Source organism: Eptatretus burgeri, chromosome 8, assembly GCF_056783735.1.
Source record: "Eptatretus burgeri isolate ZD-2024b chromosome 8, Ebu_testis_v1, whole genome shotgun sequence".
NCBI classification, from domain to species: Eukaryota; Metazoa; Chordata; class Myxini; order Myxiniformes; family Myxinidae; genus Eptatretus; species Eptatretus burgeri.
The window spans coordinates 4,655,340-4,680,131 of NC_140968.1; the positions used below are offsets into that span (position 1 = coordinate 4,655,340).

Consider the following 24,792-nt stretch of genomic DNA (forward strand, 5'->3'; position numbering starts at 1 on the left):
CAACAACAACTACACAGCCGAGAACAGGATCTCATCTGAAAAAATAAATATTACCTCAACATTACCTTCACAACAACAACTACACCGCCAAGAACAGGATCTCATCTAAAAAATAAATATTACCTTTACATTACCTTCACAACAACAAGAACTACACCGCCTCGAACAGGAGCTCATCTAAAAAAATATATTACCCAACATTACCTTCACAACAACTACACCGCCAAGAACAGGATCTCATCTGCAAAAATAAATATTACCTCAACATTACCTTCACAACAACAACTACACCGCCAAGAACAGGATCTCATCTAAAAAAATTAATATTACCTTAACATTACCTTCACAACAACAAGAACTACACCGCGTCGAACAGGAGCTCATCTAAAAAATATATATTACCTCAACATTACCTTCACAACAACAACTACACCGCCTCAAACAGGATCTCGTCTGAAAAAAAAAATTAACCTCAACATTACCTTCACAACAACAACTACACCGCCTAGAACAGGATCTCATCTAAAAATATATATATTACCTCAACATTACCTTCACAATGACTACACCACCTATAACAGGATCTCATCTAAAAAATAAATATTACCTCAACATTACCTTCACAACAACAACTACACCGCCGAGAACAGGATCTCATCTGCAAAAATAAATATTACCTCAACATTACCTTCACAACAACAACTATACCGCCAAGAACAGGATCTCATCTAAAAAAATAAATATTACCTCAACATTACCTTCACAACAACAACTTCACCGCCGAGAACAGGATCTCATCTAAAAAAATATTACCTCAACATTACCTTCACAACAACAACTACACCGCCAAGAACAGGATCTCATCTTACAAAATAAATATTACCTCAACATTACCTTCACAACAACAACTACACCGCCTCAAACAGGATCTCATCTGAAAAAAAATTTAACCTCAACATTACCTTCACAACAACAACTACACCGCCTAGAACAGGATCTCATCTAAAAATATATATATTACCTCAACATTACCTTCACAATGACAACTACACCACCTAGAACAGGATCTCATCTAAAAAATAAATATTACCTCAACATTACCTTCACAACAACAACTACACCGCCGAGAACAGGATCTCATCTGAAAAAATAAATATTACCTCAACATTACCTTCACAACAACAACTACACCGCCAAGAACAGGATCTCATCTAAAAAAATAGATATTACCTTAACATTACCTTCACAACAACAAGAACTACACCGCCTCGAACAGGAGCTCATCTAAAAAAAATATATTACCCCAACATTACCTTCACAACAACTACACCGCCAAGAACAGGATCTCATCTGCAAAAATAAATATTACCTCAACATTACCTTCACAACAACAACTACACCGCCAAGAACAGGATCTCATCTAAAAAAATTAATTTTACCTTAACATTACCTTCACAACAACAAGAACTACACCGCGTCAAACAGGAGCTCATCTAAAAAATATATATTACCTCAACATTACCTTCACAACAACAACTACACCGCCTCAAACAGGATCTCGTCTGAAAAAAAAAATTAACCTCAACATTACCTTCACAACAACAACGACACCGCCTAGAACAGGATCTCATCTAAAAATATATATATTACCTCAACATTACCTTCACAATGACTACACCACCTAGAACAGGATCTCATCTAAAAAATAAATATTACCTCAACATTACCTTCACAACAACAACTACACCGCCGAGAACAGGATCTCATCTAAAAAAATAAATATTACCTTAACATTACCTTCACAACAACAAGAACTACACCGCCTCGAACAGGAGCTCATCTAAAAAAAATATATTACCCCAACATTACCTTCACAACAACTACACCGCCAAGAACAGGATCTCATCTGCAAAAATAAATATTACCTCAACATTACCTTCACAAGAACAACTACACCGCCGAGAACAGGATCTCATCTAAAAAAATTAATATTACCTTAACATTACCTTCACAACAAGAACTACACCGCCTCGAACAGGAGCTCATCTAAAAAAAATATATTACCTCAACATTACCTTCACAACAACTACACCGCCAAGAACAGGATCTCATCTAAAAAAATACATATTACCTCAACATTACCTTCACAACGACAACTACACCGCCGAGAACAGGATCTCATCTGCAAAAATAAATATTACCTCAACATTACCTTCACAACAACAACTATACCGCCAAGAACAGGATCTCATCTAAAAAAATAAATATTACCTCAACATTACCTTCACAACAACAACTTCACCGCCGAGAACAGGATCTCATCTAAAAAAATATATTACCTCAACATTACCTTCACAACAACAACTATACCGCCAAGAACAGGATCTCATCTAAAAAAATAAATATTCCCTCAACATTACCTTCACAACAACAACTTCACCGCCTAGAACAGGATCTCATCCAAAAAAATATATTACCTCAACATTACCTTCACAACAACTACACCGCCAAGACCAGGATCTCATCTTACAAAATAAATATTACCTCAACATTACCTTCACAACAACAACTACACCGCCTCAAACAGGATCTCCTCTGAAAAAAAAAATTTAACCTCAACATTACCTTCACAACAACAACTACACCGCCTAGAACAGGATCTCATCTAAAAATATATATATTACCTCAACATTACCTTCACAAGGACAACTACACCACCTAGAACAGGATCTCATCTAAAAAATAAATATTACCTCAACATTACCTTCACAACAACAACTACACCGCCGAGAACAGGATCTCATCTGAAAAAATAAATATTACCTCAACATTACCTTCACAACAACAACTACACCGCCAAGAACAGGATCTCATCTAAAAAAATAAATATTACCTTAACATTACCTTCACAACAACAAGAACTACACCGCCTCGAACAGGAGCTCATCTAAAAAAAATATATTACCCCAACATTACCTTCACAACAACTACACCGCCAAGAACAGGATCTCATCTGCAAAAATAAATATTACCTCAACATTACCTTCACAACAACAACTACACCGCCAAGAACAGGATCTCATCTAAAAAAATTAATATTACCTTAACATTACCTTCACAACAACAAGAACTACACCGCGTCGAACAGGAGCTCATCTAAAAAATATATATTACCTCAACATTACCTTCACAATGACTACACCACCTAGAACAGGATCTCATCTAAAAAATAAATATTACCTCAACATTACCTTCACAACAACAACGACACCGCCGAGAACAGGATCTCATCTGCAAAAATAAATATTACCTCAACATTACCTTCACAACAACAACTATACCGCCAAGAACAGGATCTCATCTAAAAAAATAAATATTACCTCAACATTACCTTCACAACAACAACTTCACCGCCGAGAACAGGATCTCATCTAAAAAAATATATTACCTCAACATTACCTTCACAACAACAACTACACCGCCAAGAACAGGATCTCATCTTACAAAATAAATATTACCTCAACATTACCTTCACAACAACAATTGCACCGCCTAGAACAGGATCTCATCTTAAAAAAATTTAACCTCAACATTACCTTCACAACAACAACTACACCGCCTAGAACAGGATCTCATCTAAAAATATATATATTACCTCAACATTACCTTCACAATGACAACTACACCACCTAGAACAGGATCTCATCTAAAAAATAAATATTACCTCAACATTACCTTCACAACAACAACTACACCGCCGAGAACAGGATCTCATCTGAAAAAATAAATATTACCTCAACATTACCTTCACAACAACAACTACACCGCCAAGAACAGGATCTCATCTAAAAAAATAGATATTACCTTAACATTACCTTCACAACAACAAGAACTACACCGCCTCGAACAGGAGCTCATCTAAAAAAAATATATTACCCCAACATTACCTTCACAACAACTACACCGCCAAGAACAGGATCTCATCTGCAAAAATAAATATTACCTCAACATTACCTTCACAACAACAACTACACCGCCAAGAACAGGATCTCATCTAAAAAATTAATTTTACCTTAACATTACCTTCACAACAACAAGAACTACACCGCGTCGAACAGGAGCTCATCTAAAAAATATATATTACCTCAACATTACCTTCACAACAACAACTACACCGCCTCAAACAGGATCTCGTCTGAAAAAAAAAATTAACCTCAACATTACCTTCACAACAACAACTACACCGCCGAGAACAGGATCTCATCTAAAAATATATATATTACCTCAACATTACCTTCACAATGACTACACCACCTAGAACAGGATCTCATCTAAAAAATAAATATTACCTCAACATTACCTTCACAACAACAACTACACCGCCGAGAACAGGATCTCATCTGAAAAAATAAATATTACCTCAACATTACCTTCACAACAACAACTACACCGCCAAGAACAGGATCTCATCTAAAAAATAAATATTACCTTAACATTACCTTCACAACAACAAGAACTACACCGCCTCGAACAGGAGCTCATCTAAAAAAATATATTACCCCAACATTACCTTCACAACAACTACACCGCCAAGAACAGGATCTCATCTGCAAAAATAAATATTACCTCAACATTACCTTCACAAGAACAACTACACCGCCGAGAACAGGATCTCATCTAAAAAAATTAATATTACCTTAACATTACCTTCACAACAAGAACTACACCGCCTCGAACAGGAGCTCATCTAAAAAAATATATTACCTCAACATTACCTTCACAACAACTACACCGCCAAGAACAGGATCTCATCTTACAAAATAAATATTACCTCAACATTACCTTCACAACAACTACACCGCCTCAAACAGGATCTCATCTGAAAAAAAAATTTAACCTCAACATTACCTTCACAACAACAACTACACCGCCTAGAACAGGATCTCATCTAAAAATATATATATTACCTCAACATTACCTTCACAACAACAACTACACCGCCAAGAACAGGATCTCATCTAAAAAAATAAATATTACCTTAACATTACCTTCACAACAACAAGAACTACACCGCCTCGAACAGGAGCTCATCTAAAAAAAATATATTACCCCAACATTACCTTCACAACAACTACACCGCCAAGAACAGGATCTCATCTGCAAAAATAAATATTACCTCAACATTACCTTCACAAGAACAACTACACCGCCGAGAACAGGATCTCATCTAAAAAATTAATATTACCTTAACATTACCTTCACAACAACAAGAACTACACCGCCTCGAACAGGAGCTCATCTAAAAAAAATATATTACCTCAACATTACCTTCACAACAACTACACCGCCAAGAACAGGATCTCATCTAAAAAAAAATATATTACCTCAACATTACCTTCACAACGACAACTACACCGCCGAGAACAGGATCTCATCTGCAAAAATAAATATTACCTCAACATTACCTTCACAACAACAACTATACCGCCAAGAACAGGATCTCATCTAAAAAAATAAATATTACCTCAACATTACCTTCACAACAACAACTTCACCGCCTAGAACAGGATCTCATCTAAAAAAATATATTACCTCAACATTACCTTCACAACAACTACACCGCCAAGAACAGGATCTCATCTTACAAAATAAATATTACCTCAACATTACCTTCACAACAACAACTACACCGCCTCAAACAGGATCTCATCTGAAAAAAAAATTTAACCTCAACATTACCTTCACAACAACAACTACACCGCCTAGAACAGGATCTCATCTAAAAATATATATATTACCTCAACATTACCTTCACAATGACAACTACACCACCTAGAACAGGATCTCATCTAAAAAATAAATATTACCTCAACATTACCTTCACAACAACAACTACACCGCCGAGAACAGGATCTCATCTGAAAAAATAAATATTACCTCAACATTACCTTCACAACAACAACTACACCGCCAAGAACAGGATCTCATCTAAAAAAATAAATATTACCTTTACATTACCTTCACAACAACAAGAACTACACCGCCTCGAACAGGAGCTCATCTAAAAAAAATATATTACCCAACATTACCTTCACAACAACTACACCGCCAAGAACAGGATCTCATCTGCAAAAATAAATATTACCTCAACATTACCTTCACAACAACAACTACACCGCCAAGAACAGGATCTCATCTAAAAAAATTAATATTACCTTAACATTACCTTCACAACAACAAGAACTACACCGCGTCGAACAGGAGCTCATCTAAAAAATATATATTACCTCAACATTACCTTCACAACAACAACTACACCGCCTCAAACAGGATCTCGTCTGAAAAAAAAAAATTAACCTCAACATTACCTTCACAACAACAACTACACCGCCTCGAACAGGATCTCATCTAAAAATATATATATTACCTCAACATTACCTTCACAATGACTACACCACCTATAACAGGATCTCATCTAAAAATAAATATTACCTCAACATTACCTTCACAACAACAACTACACCGCCGAGAACAGGATCTCATCTGCAAAAATAAATATTACCTCAACATTACCTTCACAACAACAACTATACCGCCAAGAACAGGATCTCATCTAAAAAATAAATATTACCTCAACATTACCTTCACAACAACAACTTCACCGCCGAGAACAGGATCTCATCTAAAAAATATATTACCTCAACATTACCTTCACAACAACAACTACACCGCCAAGAACAGGATCTCATCTTACAAAATAAATATTACCTCAACATTACCTTCACAACAACAACTACACCGCCTCAAACAGGATCTCATCTGAAAAAAAAAATTTAACCTCAACATTACCTTCACAACAACAACTACACCGCCTAGAACAGGATCTCATCTAAAAATATATATATTACCTCAACATTACCTTCACAATGACAACTACACCACCTAGAACAGGATCTCATCTAAAAAATAAATATTACCTCAACATTACCTTCACAACAACAACTACACCGCCGAGAACAGGATCTCATCTGAAAAAATAAATATTACCTCAACATTACCTTCACAACAACAACTACACCGCCAAGAACAGGATCTCATCTAAAAAATAGATATTACCTTAACATTACCTTCACAACAACAAGAACTACACCGCCTCGAACAGGAGCTCATCTAAAAAAAATATATTACCCCAACATTACCTTCACAACAACTACACCGCCAAGAACAGGATCTCATCTGCAAAAATAAATATTACCTCAACATTACCTTCACAACAACAACTACACCGCCAAGAACAGGATCTCATCTAAAAAATTAATTTTACCTTAACATTACCTTCACAACAACAAGAACTACACCGCGTCAAACAGGAGCTCATCTAAAAAATATATATTACCTCAACATTACCTTCACAACAACAACTACACCGCCTCAAACAGGATCTCGTCTGAAAAAAAAAATTAACCTCAACATTACCTTCACAACAACAACGACACCGCCTAGAACAGGATCTCATCTAAAAATATATATATTACCTCAACATTACCTTCACAATGACTACACCACCTAGAACAGGATCTCATCTAAAAAATAAATATTACCTCAACATTACCTTCACAACAACAACTACACCGCCGAGAACAGGATCTCATCTGAAAAAATAAATATTACCTCAACATTACCTTCACAACAACAACTACACCGCCAAGAACAGGATCTCATCTAAAAAAATAAATATTACCTTAACATTACCTTCACAACAACAAGAACTACACCGCCTCGAACAGGAGCTCATCTAAAAAAAATATATTACCCCAACATTACCTTCACAACAACTACACTGCCAAGAACAGGATCTCATCTGCAAAAATAAATATTACCTCAACATTACCTTCACAAGAACAACTACACCGCCGAGAACAGGATCTCATCTAAAAAAATTAATATTACCTTAACATTACCTTCACAACAAGAACTACACCGCCTCGAACAGGAGCTCATCTAAAAAAATATATTACCTCAACATTACCTTCACAACAACTACACCGCCAAGAACAGGATCTCATCTAAAAAAATACATATTACCTCAACATTACCTTCACAACGACAACTACACCGCCGAGAACAGGATCTCATCTGCAAAAATAAATATTACCTCAACATTACCTTCACAACAACAACTATACCGCCAAGAACAGGATCTCATCTAAAAAAATAAATATTACCTCAACATTACCTTCACAACAACAACTTCACCGCCTAGAACAGGATCTCATCTAAAAAAATATATTACCTCAACATTACCTTCACAACAACAACTACACCGCCAAGAACAGGATCTCATCTTACAAAATAAATATTACCTCAACATTACCTTCACAACAACAACTACACCGCCTCAAACAGGATCTCATCTGAAAAAAAATTTAACCTCAACATTACCTTCACAACAACAACTACACCGCCTAGAACAGGATGTCATCTAAAAAAATTAATATTACCTTCACATTACCTTCACAACAACAAGAACTACACCGCGTCGAACAGGAGCTCATCTAAAAAATATATATTACCTCAACATTACCTTCACAACAACAACTTCACCGCCTAGAACAGGATCTCATCGAAAAAAATATATTACCTCAACATTACCTTCACAACAACTACACCGCCAAGAACAGGATCTCATCTTACAAAATAAATATTACCTCAACATTACCTTCACAACAACAACTACACCGCCTCAAACAGGATCTCATCTGAAAAAAAAATTTAACCTCAACATTACCTTCACAACAACAACAACACCGCCTAGAACAGGATCTCATCTAAAAATATATATATTACCTCAACATTACCTTCACAACAACAACTACACCGCCAAGAACAGGATCTCATCTAAAAAAATAAATATTACCTTAACATTACCTTCACAACAACAAGAACTACACCGCCTCGAACAGGAGCTCATCTAAAAAAAATATATTACCCCAACATTACCTTCACAACAACTACACCGCCAAGAACAGGATCTCATCTGCAAAAATAAATATTACCTCAACATTACCTTCACAAGAACAACTACACCGCCGAGAACAGGATCTCATCTAAAAAAATTAATATTACCTTAACATTACCTTCACAACAACAAGAACTACACCGCCTCGAACAGGAGCTCATCTAAAAAAAATATATTACCTCAACATTACCTTCACAACAACTACACCGCCAAGAACAGGATCTCATCTAAAAAAATATATTACCTCAACATTACCTTCACAACGACAACTACACCGCCGAGAACAGGATCTCATCTGCAAAAATAAATATTACCTCAACATTACCTTCACAACAACAACTATACCGCCAAGAACAGGATCTCATCTAAAAAAATAAATATTACCTCAACATTACCTTCACAACAACAACTTCACCGCCTAGAACAGGATCTCATCCAAAAAAATATATTACCTCAACATTACCTTCACAACAACTACACCGCCAAGACCAGGATCTCATCTTACAAAATAAATATTACCTCAACATTACCTTCACAACAACAACTACACCGCCTCAAACAGGATCTCATCTGAAAAAAAAATTTAACCTCAACATTACCTTCACAACAACAACTACACCGCCTAGAACAGGATCTCATCTAAAAATATATATATTACCTCAACATTACCTTCACAAGGACAACTACACCACCTAGAACAGGATCTCATCTAAAAAATAAATATTACCTCAACATTACCTTCACAACAACAACTACACCGCCGAGAACAGGATCTCATCTGAAAAAATAAATATTACCTCAACATTACCTTCACAACAACAACTACACCGCCAAGAACAGGATCTCATCTAAAAAAATAAATATTACCTTAACATTACCTTCACAACAACAAGAACTACACCGCCTCGAACAGGAGCTCATCTAAAAAATATATTACCCCAACATTACCTTCACAACAACTACACCGCCAAGAACAGGATCTCATCTGCAAAAATAAATATTACCTCAACATTACCTTCACAACAACAACTACACCGCCAAGAACAGGATCTCATCTAAAAAAATTAATATTACCTTAACATTACCTTCACAACAACAAGAACTACACCGCGTCGAACAGGAGCTCATCTAAAAAATATATATTACCTCAACATTACCTTCACAATGACTACACCACCTAGAACAGGATCTCATCTAAAAAATAAATATTACCTCAACATTACCTTCACAACAACAACGACACCGCCGAGAACAGGATCTCATCTGCAAAAATAAATATTACCTCAACATTACCTTCACAACAACAACTATACCGCCAAGAACAGGATCTCATCTAAAAAATAAATATTACCCCAACAATACCTTCACAACAACAACTTCACCGCCGAGAACAGGATCTCATCTAAAAAAATATATTACCTCAACATTACCTTCACAACAACAACTACACCGCCAAGAACAGGATCTCATCTTACAAAATAAATATTACCTCAACATTACCTTCACAACAACAACTACACCGCCTCAAACAGGATCTCATCTGAAAAAAAATTTAACCTCAACATTACCTTCACAACAACAACTACACCGCCTAGAACAGGATCTCATCTAAAAATATATATATTACCTCAACATTACCTTCACAATGACAACTACACCACCTAGAACAGGATCTCATCTAAAAAATAAATATTACCTCAACATTACCTTCACAACAACAACTACACCGCCGAGAACAGGATCTCATCTGAAAAAATAAATATTACCTCAACATTACCTTCACAACAACAACTACACCGCCAAGAACAGGATCTCATCTAAAAAATAGATATTACCTTAACATTACCTTCACAACAACAAGAACTACACCGCCTCGAACAGGAGCTCATCTAAAAAAAATATATTACCCCAACATTACCTTCACAACAACTACACCGCCAAGAACAGGATCTCATCTGCAAAAATAAATATTACCTCAACATTACCTTCACAACAACAACTACACCGCCAAGAACAGGATCTCATCTAAAAAAATTAATTTTACCTTAACATTACCTTCACAACAACAAGAACTACACCGCGTCGAACAGGAGCTCATCTAAAAAATATATATTACCTCAACATTACCTTCACAACAACAACTACACCGCCTCAAACAGGATCTCGTCTGAAAAAAAAAATTAACCTCAACATTACCTTCACAACAACAACTACACCGCCGAGAACAGGATCTCATCTAAAAATATATATATTACCTCAACATTACCTTCACAATGACTACACCACCTAGAACAGGATCTCATCTAAAAAATAAATATTACCTCAACATTACCTTCACAACAACAACTACACCGCCGAGAACAGGATCTCATCTGAAAAAATAAATATTACCTCAACATTACCTTCACAACAACAACTACACCGCCAAGAACAGGATCTCATCTAAAAAATAAATATTACCTTAACATTACCTTCACAACAACAAGAACTACACCGCCTCGAACAGGAGCTCATCTAAAAAAATATATTACCCCAACATTACCTTCACAACAACTACACCGCCAAGAACAGGATCTCATCTGCAAAAATAAATATTACCTCAACATTACCTTCACAAGAACAACTACACCGCCGAGAACAGGATCTCATCTAAAAAATTAATATTACCTTAACATTACCTTCACAACAAGAACTACACCGCCTCGAACAGGAGCTCACCTAAAAAAAATATATTACCTCAACATTACCTTCACAACAACTACACCGCCAAGAACAGGATCTCATCTTACAAAATAAATATTACCTCAACATTACCTTCACAACAACTACACCGCCTCAAACAGGATCTCATCTGAAAAAAAATTTAACCTCAACATTACCTTCACAACAACAACTACACCGCCTAGAACAGGATCTCATCTAAAAATATATATATTACCTCAACATTACCTTCACAACAACAACTACACCGCCAAGAACAGGATCTCATCTAAAAAAATAAATATTACCTTAACATTACCTTCACAACAACAAGATCTACCCCGCCTCGAACAGGAGCTCATCTAAAAAAATATATTACCCCAACATTACCTTCACAACAACTACACCGCCAAGAACAGGATCTCATCTGCAAAAATAAATATTACCTCAACATTACCTTCACAAGAACAACTACACCGCCGAGAACAGGATCTCATCTAAAAAAATTAATATTACCTTAACATTACCTTCACAACAACAAGAACTACACCGCCTCGAACAGGAGCTCATCTAAAAAAAATATATTACCTCAACATTACCTTCACAACAACTACACCGCCAAGAACAGGATCTCATCTAAAAAAAAATATATTACCTCAACATTACCTTCACAACGACAACTACACCGCCGAGAACAGGATCTCATCTGCAAAAATAAATATTACCTCAACATTACCTTCACAACAACAACTATACCGCCAAGAACAGGATCTCATCTAAAAAAATAAATATTACCTCAACATTACCTTCACAACAACAACTTCACCGCCTAGAACAGGATCTCATCTAAAAAAATATTACCTCAACATTACCTTCACAACAACTACACCGCCAAGACCAGGATCTCATCTTACAAAATAAATATTACCTCAACATTACCTTCACAACAACAACTACACCGCCTCAAACAGGATCTCATCTGAAAAAAATTTAACCTCAACATTACCTTCACAACAACAACTACACCGCCTAGAACAGGATCTCATCTAAAAATATATATATTACCTCAACATTACCTTCACAAGGACAACTACACCACCTAGAACAGGATCTCATCTAAAAAATAAATATTACCTCAACATTACCTTCACAACAACAACTACACCGCCGAGAACAGGATCTCATCTGAAAAAATAAATATTACCTCAACATTACCTTCACAACAACAACTACACCGCCAAGAACAGGATCTCATCTAAAAAAATAAATATTACCTTAACATTACCTTCACAACAACAAGAACTACACCGCCTCGAACAGGAGCTCATCTAAAAAATATATATTACCCCAAAATTACCTTCACAACAACTACACCGCCAAGAACAGGATCTCATCTGCAAAAATAAATATTACCTCAACATTACCTTCACAACAACAACTACACCGCCAAGAACAGGATCTCATCTAAAAAAATTAATATTACCTTAACATTACCTTCACAACAACAAGAACTACACCGCGTCGAACAGGAGCTCATCTAAAAAATATATATTACCTCAACATTACCTTCACAATGACTACACCACCTAGAACAGGATCTCATCTAAAAAATAAATATTACCTCAACATTACCTTCACAACAACAACTACACCGCCGAGAACAGGATCTCATCTGCAAAAATAAATATTACCTCAACATTACCTTCACAACAACAACTATACCGCCAAGAACAGGATCTCATCTAAAAAATAAATATTACCTCAACATTACCTTCACAACAACAACTTCACCGCCGAGAACAGGATCTCATCTAAAAAATATATTACCTCAACATTACCTTCACAACAACAACTACACCGCCAAGAACAGGATCTCATCTTACAAAATAAATATTACCTCAACATTACCTTCACAACAACAACTACACCGCCTCAAACAGGATCTCATCTGAAAAAAATTTAACCTCAACATTACCTTCACAACAACAACTACACCGCCTAGAACAGGATCTCATCTAAAAATATATATATTACCTCAACATTACCTTCACAATGACAACTACACCACCTAGAACAGGATCTCATCTAAAAAATAAATATTACCTCAACATTACCTTCACAACAACAACTACACCGCCGAGAACAGGATCTCATCTGAAAAAATAAATATTACCTCAACATTACCTTCACAACAACAACTACACCGCCAAGAACAGGATCTCATCTAAAAAAATAGATATTACCTTAACATTACCTTCACAACAACAAGAACTACACCGCCTCGAACAGGAGCTCATCTAAAAAAATATATTACCCCAACATTACCTTCACAACAACTACACCGCCAAGAACAGGATCTCATCTGCAAAAATAAATATTACCTCAACATTACCTTCACAACAACAACTACACCGCCAAGAACAGGATCTCATCTAAAAAATTAATTTTACCTTAACATTACCTTCACAACAACAAGAACTACACCGCGTCGAACAGGAGCTCATCTAAAAAATATATATTACCTCAACATTACCTTCACAACAACAACTACACCGCCTCAAACAGGATCTCGTCTGAAAAAAAATTAACCTCAACATTACCTTCACAACAACAACTACACCGCCTAGAACAGGATCTCATCTAAAAATATATATATTACCTCAACATTACCTTCACAATGACTACACCACCTAGAACAGGATCTCATCTAAAAAATAAATATTACCTCAACATTACCTTCACAACAACAACTACACCGCCGAGAACAGGATCTCATCTGAAAAAATAAATATTACCTCAACATTACCTTCACAACAACAACTACACCGCCGAGAACAGGATCTCATCTGAAAAAATAAATATTACCTCAACATTACCTTCACAACAACAACTACACCGCCAAGAACAGGATCTCATCTAAAAAAATAAATATTACCTTAACATTACCTTCACAACAACAAGAACTACACCGCCTCGAACAGGAGCTCATCTAAAAAAAATATATTACCCCAACATTACCTTCACAACAACTACACCGCCAAGAACAGGATCTCATCTGCAAAAATAAATATTACCTCAACATTACCTTCACAAGAACAACTACACCGCCGAGAACAGGATCTCATCTAAAAAAAATATATTACCTCAACATTACCTTCACAACAACTACACCGCCAAGAACAGGATCTCATCTGCAAAAATAAATATTACCTTAACATTACCTTCACAACAAGAACTACACCGCCTCGAACAGGAGCTCATCTAAAAAAAATATATTACCTCAACATTACCTTCACAACAACTACACCGCCAAGAACAGGATCTCATCTAAAAAAATACATATTACCTCAACATTACCTTCACAACGACAACTACACCGCCGAGAACAGGATCTCATCTGCAAAAATAAATATTACCTCAACATTACCTTCACAACAACAACTATACCGCCAAGAACAGGATCTCATCTAAAAAAATAAATATTACCTCAACATTACCTTCACAACAACAACTTCACCGCCTAGAACAGGATCTCATCTAAAAAATATATTACCTCAACATTACCTTCACAACAACAACTACACCCCCAACAACAGGATCTCATCTTACAAAATAAATATTACCTCAACATTACCTTCACAACAACAACTACACCGCCTCAAACAGGATCTCATCTGAAAAAAAAAATTTAACCTCAACATTACCTTCACAACAACAACTACACCGCCTAGAACAGGATCTCATCTAAAAATATATATATTACCTCAACATTACCTTCACAATGACAACTACACCACCTAGAACAGGATCTCATCTAAAAAATAAATATTACCTCAACATTACCTTCACAACAACAACTACACCGCCGAGAACAGGATCTCATCTGAAAAAATAAATATTACCTCAACATTACCTTCACAACAACAACTACACCGCCAAGAACAGGATCTCATCTAAAAAAATAAATATTACCTTAACATTACCTTCACAACAACAAGAACTACACCGCCTCGAACAGGAGCTCATCTAAAAAAAATATATTACCCCAACATTACCTTCACAACAACTACACCGCCAAGAACAGGATCTCATCTGCAAAAATAAATATTACCTCAACATTACCTTCACAACAACAACTATACCGCCAAGAACAGGATCTCATCTAAAAAAATAAATATTACCTCAACATTACCTTCACAACAACAACTTCACCGCCAAGAACAGGATCTCATCTAAAAAAATAAATATGAGAAGTGGACGTAGAATTCTTCTTACATTCGCTTCTGACTTTACCCATAACTTGTTCACAACTGTATACACAATTTCCGGTTACTTCGGCCTGGATTCGGGATCAGCGATCAAATAACGTAAATCACGATTAAAAATTATTTTTTGATGATGAGAGAGATATCTTCATTAAAATCAGTGGAGGGAATATACACCATGTCTGATATTATTTGGGTCTTTCATGTCTCCGACGATGCCTTTATCTCCCGGCATGCATCATTCCCCATGACAAAAACCGGAAACAAAAAATAACCAGAAGCAAAAAAAAAACGGAAGCAAAAGGATCATAGCCAACGACACGGATTCACAATTGCCAGGGTATTGTGTTGTTTTTGTTGTTTCCTATTCTCTCATGTGCACGCGTTAAGAAATATTCACAAGATAGAAATAAAACCCAATCGTGTTTATACACCGCACAGCGTTTAAAAACAACCGGAAGCAAAAGGTCATAATCCAACCACAGATTCGAAATAGCCAGGAGTATTGTGTTGTTGTTGTTGTTGTTGTTTCCTATTCTCTCATGTGCACGCGTTAAGTATGAAGCTCACTGTGTTCGCTATTATATTATAACCACACGAGAAATCGAAGTGTCAACATCACCGTCATGCCGAAGAAAAAAAAAAAAAAAAAAAAAAACGAAAACAAAAAAACATGGAGTCTGGAACACTGACGCTAAACATTACCTCGACGTGTTTCGACTTATGAGTAACTTACAAGTAACGTGTGTCGACGTGTGTCAACGATCACGTAATGTGCCTACAACTTATGGCCAGCGTATGCGGAACGTGTGAGTCATGCGCCGGCATACGTCGAAAAATTTTGAGCATGTTAAAATTTGTCGACGAGCTCGGCGTACTACGACGTATGCCAGCGTGCTCTTAACGTATACAAAACTTACCCATAACGTATTCGACGTGTGCCAGCGTTTTAGACAAATTTTTCACACGTCGGCATACGCTGGCTAAATCGTCAAGGTGTGACGGCGGCTTTACGTTTGCAGCTCACGTTCAGCTCGCTTCGTCGTCCCGCAGTTAAAAGCACGGTGTATCCACAGTTTTTGTTTTTCCCCCACCAGGAGCTTGCTCCAAGCCTTCACGTTGCCCATCTTCGAGGAAGACACCTTCTTCCTCGAGATAATCCAGCGTTGCCATTCTCGGGGATTTGGAGCCGGCAACATCCGAGCACTGTGGCACACCGTGCAGGCCTACATGGATGGCTGAGAGGCAGCCCCCTTCTCTCAACTCTCAAACACAAGATTCCATTTCATTTTTTCAACGGGTCAACAAGTGCAGCGGGTCAACACTGCACTTGATGAGATAAATTGCTGCTGAGCCTCGCGGAAGTGATGTAACTTCTGGGGTAGGGGGAGCGGTGGTGGGGGGGGGGTACTTGTGGAATGTAATTTTTTATTTTTTGTTATTTTTTTATATGTAGATTCGAGGCTTGTGGAAGAGTTGGAACACTGAATGGATCAGGATGCAACGGAACAAAACAGACAGGAGAGAGAGGAAAGGGTTTGTGGTGGGGGGGACACCGACAGCAGGGTTGAGGGACAAAATGGAGACTTAAACAATGGATGTGGGGAGGAAATGGGGGAAGGAGGACGGATGTGGTGGACAAGATGGATACAGAAACAAAGTCTGAGGAAAGGATAACTGGGGAGTTTGAAGGACGTGGGCTTGGGGTTAACCATGGTCGAGTAAATGAGGGTGTTTGTTTGTTTTGTTTTGTCTCGTTAACGGGGTTGGGTGGGGGGCTTGGGGGAGTAGAAAAGATGATTGTATCATGATGCACTCTCGCCCGCCTGTATAAACTTGTGGCAATCGCACACACACACACACACACACACACACACACACACACACACACACACACACACACACACACACACACACACACACACACACACACACACACACACACACACACACACACACACACACACACACACACACACAGTTCCCCTCTTGAGTGGTGGTCCATGGACACGTCAGGCTCTTGGTGGAGGGTCGTGATTGTCTCTATGGACAATGGTTGTTTGAACAAACGGTTTGATTGTGACGATGCACTCCCTGCCGACGTGACGTCATCATTGTATTTGTGAATTTTGAAAATGAGTGCGTTCACGATGCTTTATTAAACATCGCCATTTTTGATCCTCTGCTTTGTTTGAGTCATTCGCTCTACCCGTGATTTTTAAACTTTGCTGTACCAACTTGAGTGCTTAAACCGCGAGGCGAGCGCTCTCCAAGCTGATCGGTCATGGAACACACTTCTTGGTCAGTGAGAAATCAGAAGAAAATATTTTCAAGGGTTTGAAGCCAAGTTTGGCCGAACATTCCCCACACGTTGATAAAACTTGATTGCAGTGCAGGGAATCGAACCGGACGAGCATACTTCTTTTCATCGAAGCACATCTTGCCGAAATTTTGCCTTCTATTTTAAAATCACCCTTATTTTTGAAACTTATTTATTTGGTTGAAATTTAAATGCAATGTTGTCTTTGGTTGTGGCGGTGTAGCTGGCGGCATGACGGAATAGCTTGAGGTGGTGTAGCGGGCGGCACGAAGGAAAAGCTTGAGGTGGTGTAGCGGGCGGCATGACGGAATAGCTTGAGGTGGTGTAGCGGGCGGAATGAAGGAATAGCTTGAGGGGGTGTAGCGGGCGGCACGAAGGAAAAGCTTGAGGTGGTGTAGCGGGCGGCATGACGGAATAGCTTGAGGTGGTGTAGCGGGCGGCACGAAGGAAAAGCTTGAGGGGGTGTAGCGGGCGGCATGACGGAATAGCTTGAGGTGGTGTAGCGGGCGGCACGAAGGAAAAGCTTGAGGTGGTGTAGCGGGCGGCATGACGGAATAGCTTGAGGTGGTGTAGCGGGCGGCACGAAGGAAAAGCTTGAGGTGGTGTAGCGGGCGGCATGACGGAATAGCTTGAGGTGGTGTAGCGGGCGGAATGAAGGAATAGCTTGAGGGGGTGTAGCGGGCGGCACGAAGGAAAAGCTTGAGGTGGTGTAGCGGGCGGCATGACGGAATAGCTTGAGGTGGTGTAGCGGGCGGAATGAAGGAATAGCTTGAGGGGGTGTAGCGGGCGGCATGACGGAATAGCTTGAGGTGGTGTAGCGAGCGGAATGAAGGAAAAGCTTGAGGTGGTGTAGCGGGCGGCACGAAGGAAAAGCTTGAGGTGGTGTAGCGGGCGGAATGAAGGAATAGCTTGAGGCGGTGTAGCGGGCGGAATGAAGGAAAAGCTTGAGGGGGTGTAGCGGGCGGCACGAAGGAAAAGCTTGAGGTGGTGTAGCGGGCGGAATGAAGGAATAGCTTGAGGCGGTGTAGCGGCCGGCATGACGGAATAGCTTGAGGCGGTGTAGCGGGCGGAATGAATCTATACTTTAGGGTGGTGTATCGTTTTTATCGTGTGATGCATTTGGTTTTGCGCGTTATTTTTTTGTTAAAATCACATTTCATTTCGGGAATATAAAAATGTACCTCAAGTTTGGGGTTTCGGGAGATTTTTTTAAAATGTATTAATTTTTTTTAAGGGAAGTGAGCCAGTCGGGGCGGGATTTAAACCATCGAACGAAGCGGGGCGGGAATTATGGAACGGGTTGAATGTAAAGGGCACGGTAAGCGCAGCTCGATTTATTAATATCATCATTATGATTAATATTATTATTATTATTCCTGTTATTTGTTCTATTGACAATTTATTGTTTAACCGATTTTATTTTAGGGGTGATTTTTAAAGTTAATTCAAGTCAGGTCAGGTTCGATCAGTGACCTGCTACAGGTACCATGTAAACCTGTACTAACCTGTTCCATGGTCGGGTTGTCGGCGACTAAACCGTCTCCCCCACCAGGTTTTGTGGTGAGGGGGGTGTGTGGATATGGACACCCAGCAGGATTAAAAAGAAAACCTGTCAAAGGGCGGAGGAGCTCCTTGTGAGCCAACGGCCATCCATACCTAGTGCCCAACTGTGTCTGCGGACGTCCTCCTGCAGTTGGGTCACTTTTTTATGAGGAGATTGGTGGCAGGATTTGCACTCCGACCACCGTAAAACGCTCCATTCCGCAAAACACAAAAACAGATCCCTGAAGCTTTACCCCATTTCAACCGGTTCACCACAGCCTGTGTTTCCACAAATGAAAGTGGATCACAGTTGATTTGAGGGTCAGCAATAGTGATGGTAACACCCCTGACGTCCCACTCAACAGCTGGTGGATCAGCCTGGTACAACCACTCAAAGTAACCGGCCCGGCGATCCTTCACTTCAGACGATTCCGTCAAGAGCCCACCACCCTCAGAGTAGTGGACCGAGGTTAGGGGTTTTCACCCCTGGTTTGTCTGTCTGTCTGTGAGCAGGGCATCTCAAAAAGTTGTGGACGGATTCGCACGAAACTTGGTCGACAGTTCGGGTGTGTGACACGGACTAATTGATTAGATTTTGGTGAAGATCCCAGTTAAAATGGCTCTTCCTGGTCGTAACCGATGTGGCGTCCCTGTGGTCTTCCATAGATATTGAGCCTTCAGTCGGTTCAATGGAAATCCCATGGGAGAGACAGTAAGTCGTGTACATTTGGGGGTTGAACCAGCTGTATATAAATATGTTATTTGAACGTGCTGATGTGATGTGATTTCCTCGATTATGTTTCCTATTATCGGTACTTATTCCCGAACCGTCAATACAAATTATTCTGTCGCTTTCATAATGCTGACAATGTGAAAATCATTGTATTTGCTCAATTCAAGCTTTCCCTGATGATATTTTGCAGTCTCTGAGGGATCCCTCTCCATTGTTGTGCATGCTGTCTCCAGGTTTGCCATGCTTACTCAAGACTGGAACACGTAAAGGTCCAACGTATGGCCAGAGCTTTTTTATCTGCAGCCAAAAACAGCAGCCGTGTGACTTTGTCCGGCCAGCCCAGTAAGGACACCACTTATTACAAATAGTCACCGTGTACACGCTGACAAGATGACCAAATGATTTATGATCCCAATCTTCACTTTGTATTTTTCTGCTGCTTTTGTTAAGCCAAGCATGTTTAATTCTGGTAAGTTGGCAGAAGGATGGGGTGTGAAGTACAGATTTTTAGCAATGGAAGAGCAAGGCTATTGGGGGGGGGGGCAACCCATCGAAAGCGGGGCAAAAAGTATAGGAATGAATGAATGAATGAAGAACAAGGAAGGTGGGGAGATTCAGCCGCAGCCACTAACGAGACTCACTCGGAGAGCATGTGGACCGGACAAGGACACATGACCTGAGCACAAAAATGCGCGTTGAGGGACACGAGAAGCACAAAAACACTAAATCAACAGGTTAACAAAAACTATTAACTTTTCTGGAATGGTCTTGATTATCTTCAGCCTGGGAAGACAGCCGCTCAGAACAGAAGATGGTTTCTGGCTTCAAAGGAACCTGGAACCATGCGAAATGTCGTGCTCAACAACGTGTGCGGTGAAAGTATATAAGGAGGCCTGGAGCATCCCGACTTCATGAGTTATGTGCTTGGATGGGAATTGCCAAACGGGCAAATCTTTTCAATGTTGTGCATGTTCTTGTGGTGTAAGGGTGACTGAGATGAAAGTTGCACGAGTAATGTACACATACATATACGGTTCGCTGCTTGACGATGCTTTAGCTTGGTTTTTTTTTTAATTATATATACTAGTACGTGCCCGTAAAAGAAAAAAAAAATTCAAACGCGAGCAAGAAACAACAACCACACAGGCCGTTCCTTCGCTCTTGTGTGCCCGTACGTGCGTGCCCGTACGTGTGTGGCCGTACGTGCAAAAAAAAAAAACTAAAAAAAAAAACTTTCAAACTGCGTGCCAAAAACAACAACCACACAGGACGTTCCTTCACTCTTGCGTGGCCGTACGTGCAAAAAAAAACAAACAACTTTCAAACCGCGTGCCAGAAACAGCAACCACACAGTCCGTTCCTTCGCTCTCGTAAACGACGACTGGATTGGGGAATTGTGCTTATCTATAAATGCGCATAAGAAATCGAGAAATTATTAAAATACAGTAAGTCATCACTATCCGGAAGTCCGTACGTTGTAAACCGTAATGGGGAACTCGCTCTAACTAGGCCATAACTTGGGAACCACTTGTCCAATTAATTTCAAACCTTTTGAAAGGCAAACAAACAGAGATTGCTGGAATTATCGATAGATAGAAGATAGATACTGTGGGTGCAAAACGCCAAGCAACGTGTCCTGTCATTGGTAACTAAGGCGCCCTTTCCCCATCGGCAACGCCTATGCAGCAACGTGTCCTGTCATTGGTTTGGTAAATAAATGGCCATAACTTGGGAACCACTTGTCTGATTAATATCAAACCTTGAAAAGGCACATCCTCAGGTCCCCAGCAATATACCTGGCAAGTTTCAATTAGATCGGACCAGAGGTTGTCGAGAAACAGCGGTCACAGACAGACAGACACACAGAGATTGCTGGAATTATAGAGAGATTAAAGAAAACTTGTTTTAATCTGCTAACTGTAGTTCCCTGTGTTAGTTTAGTCTGACTAGTTGTTTTAATCTTTTGATAAGTTCAGTACTGTGTTAGTATAGTCTGACTAGTTGTTTTATTCTATCAATAAGTTCAATCCTCTGTTCGTATAGTGTGACTCGTTGTTTTAATCTATCGATAACTTCAGTACTGCGTTAGTATAGTCTGACTAGTTGTTTTATTCTATCGATAAGTTCAGTACCGTGTTGGTATAGTCTGACGAGTTGTTTTAAGCTATGGATAAGTTCAGTACTGTATTAGTATATGTCTCACTAGTTGTTTTAATCTATTGATAAGTTCAGTACTGTGTTAGTATAGTCTGACTAGTTGTTTTAATCTATCAATAAGTTCAGTACTCTGTAAGTATAGTCTGACTCGTTTTAATCTATCGATAAGTTCAGTACTGTGTTAGTATAGTCTGACCAGTTGTTTTAATCTATTGATAAGTTCAGTGCTGTGTTAGTATAGTCTGACTAGTTGTTTTAATCTATCAATAAGTTCAGTACTGTATTAGTATATGTCTCACTAGTTGTTTTAATCTATTGATAAGTTCAGTACTGTGTTAGTATAGTCTGACTCGTTGTTTTAATCTATCAATAAGTTCAGTACTCTGTGAGTATAGTCTGACTCGTTGTTTTAATCTATCGATAAGTTCAGTACTGTATTAGTATATGCCTCACTAGTTGTTTTAATCTATTGATAAGTTCAGTACTGTGTTAGTATAGTCTGACTAGTTGTTTTAATCTATCGATAAGTTCAGTCCTGTGTTAGTATAGTCTGACTAGTTGTTTTCATCTATCGATAAGTTCAGTACTGTGTTAGTATAGTCTGACTCGTTGTTTTAATCTATCGATAAGTTCAGTAATGTGTTGGTATATGTCTGACTAGTTGTTTTAATCTATCGATAAGTTCAGTACTGTGTTAGTATAGTCTGACTCGTTGTTTTAATCTATCGATAAGTTCAGTAATGTGTTGGTATATGTCTGACTAGTTGTTTTAATCTATCGATAAGTTCAGTAATGTGTTGGCATATGTCTGACTAGTTTTAATCTCTTGACAAGTTCAGCACTGTGTGTGGTTGCTTTCACTGTCCTAATTATTAACCTCCGCCATCGAAGATGGATGGAGGTTACTGTTTTCACCCCTTTCTGTTTGTTTGTTTGTGAACAGTATTACGGAAAAACTCCTCGACGGATTTCGACGAAACTTGGTGGGGGGGGTTAGGTCTGGTCCAAAGATCATGCTATTAAATTTTGGACTTGTTCCAAAATCCAATATGGCCGCTATGGCGGCCAATTTGAAAAAATATTTGAATTTCTTTTGTTGCATTTCTACATGTTTTAAGTGATTTCCAACCCCCCCGCCCCCCCAAAAAAAATTTAGAGAAAAAAAATTTTTTGCAACTTTTTTTTTCAACAAAATTTCGATTTCTTTTTTTTGTTCATGTTTTCTACATTTCTACATGTTTTAAGTGATTTCCACCCCCCCCAAAAAAAAATTAGAGAAAAAATAATGTTGCAAATTTTTTTCAACAAAATTTCGATTTTTTTTCTTTTTTTTTTGCATTTCTACATGTTATAAGTGATTTCCAACAAAAAAAAAACATGCCAAAATTATAATTGCGGCTGATTTTGGAACTTCAGGTGGAGATACCCACGTAAAAACAATTTCTGTCTCAAGGAATCTAGTTATGACGAATGAATTGAGTATGTAAAAGTTAAAAGTAAAAGGGAAAGTTGCAAACTATAACTCTGTGAGCACTGTTGACGTCAAATTGAATGAATAGGATATCAGGTTCACTTGAGTGACCTCGCAGTATTGACGGCGGAGGTTTTGCACTCTACCGAGTGCTTCCCCTCTAGTTTAAACTGTAACTGTACCATAGAATCGCTTCTTGGGAACATTGCTGTCGAAGAAAGGCATTCGTACAATGTGGAATGGTGAAGCATCTCGTTTATCAAATAGCTTGATGTGAAATATATTTTTATTATTGATATCTGTTTGTAATTCCAAAAAAGAAACTAAAGTGTGAGTTTGGTTTTCCTTTTTTAATTCGAGTTGTTTTAAATCCTTCATCAATGAATGAAAAGATGTTTCCGCACCTTCGTGCAGTCGTTAGCTTATTCCTGCACATGTTCTGGATCCAATCAGGATCGTACATGTACAGGAACCAAATTTACAAAGGACGGGACCGGACCTGAACCCACGGGTATCCCCATTGTCTGTTGGGCTATCGTGTTACCAAATCTAAGGAAACTGTGATTTAGGAGAAATTGAATACTT

At 38.5% G+C, this 24,792-nt stretch overlaps 2 protein-coding genes across 10 annotated transcripts in view; both read left to right on the top strand.

The window, feature by feature from the left end:
• The window catches only part of HPDL (4-hydroxyphenylpyruvate dioxygenase like), a 69,090-nt gene extending 50,927 nt beyond the window's left edge, over nucleotides 1-18,163 (top strand). For all 7 annotated transcript variants that reach the window (XM_085890724.1, XM_085890720.1, XM_085890725.1 and 4 more), the window contains one exon: nucleotides 17,082-18,163. In XM_085890724.1, coding sequence (XP_085746850.1) covers nucleotides 17,082-17,226 — 145 coding nt within the window. In that variant the 3' untranslated portion in view covers nucleotides 17,227-18,163. The remainder of the gene's footprint in view (nucleotides 1-17,081) is intronic.
• Nucleotides 18,164-19,385: 1,222 nt separating this feature from the next.
• The window catches only part of TTF2 (transcription termination factor 2), an 87,137-nt gene continuing 81,730 nt past the window's right edge, over nucleotides 19,386-24,792 (top strand). For all 3 annotated transcript variants that reach the window (XM_085890728.1, XM_085890730.1, XM_085890729.1), the window contains exons 1-2: nucleotides 19,386-19,622; nucleotides 20,813-20,921. In XM_085890728.1, coding sequence (XP_085746854.1) covers nucleotides 19,595-19,622; nucleotides 20,813-20,921 — 137 coding nt within the window. In that variant the 5' untranslated portion in view covers nucleotides 19,386-19,594. The remainder of the gene's footprint in view (nucleotides 19,623-20,812; nucleotides 20,922-24,792) is intronic.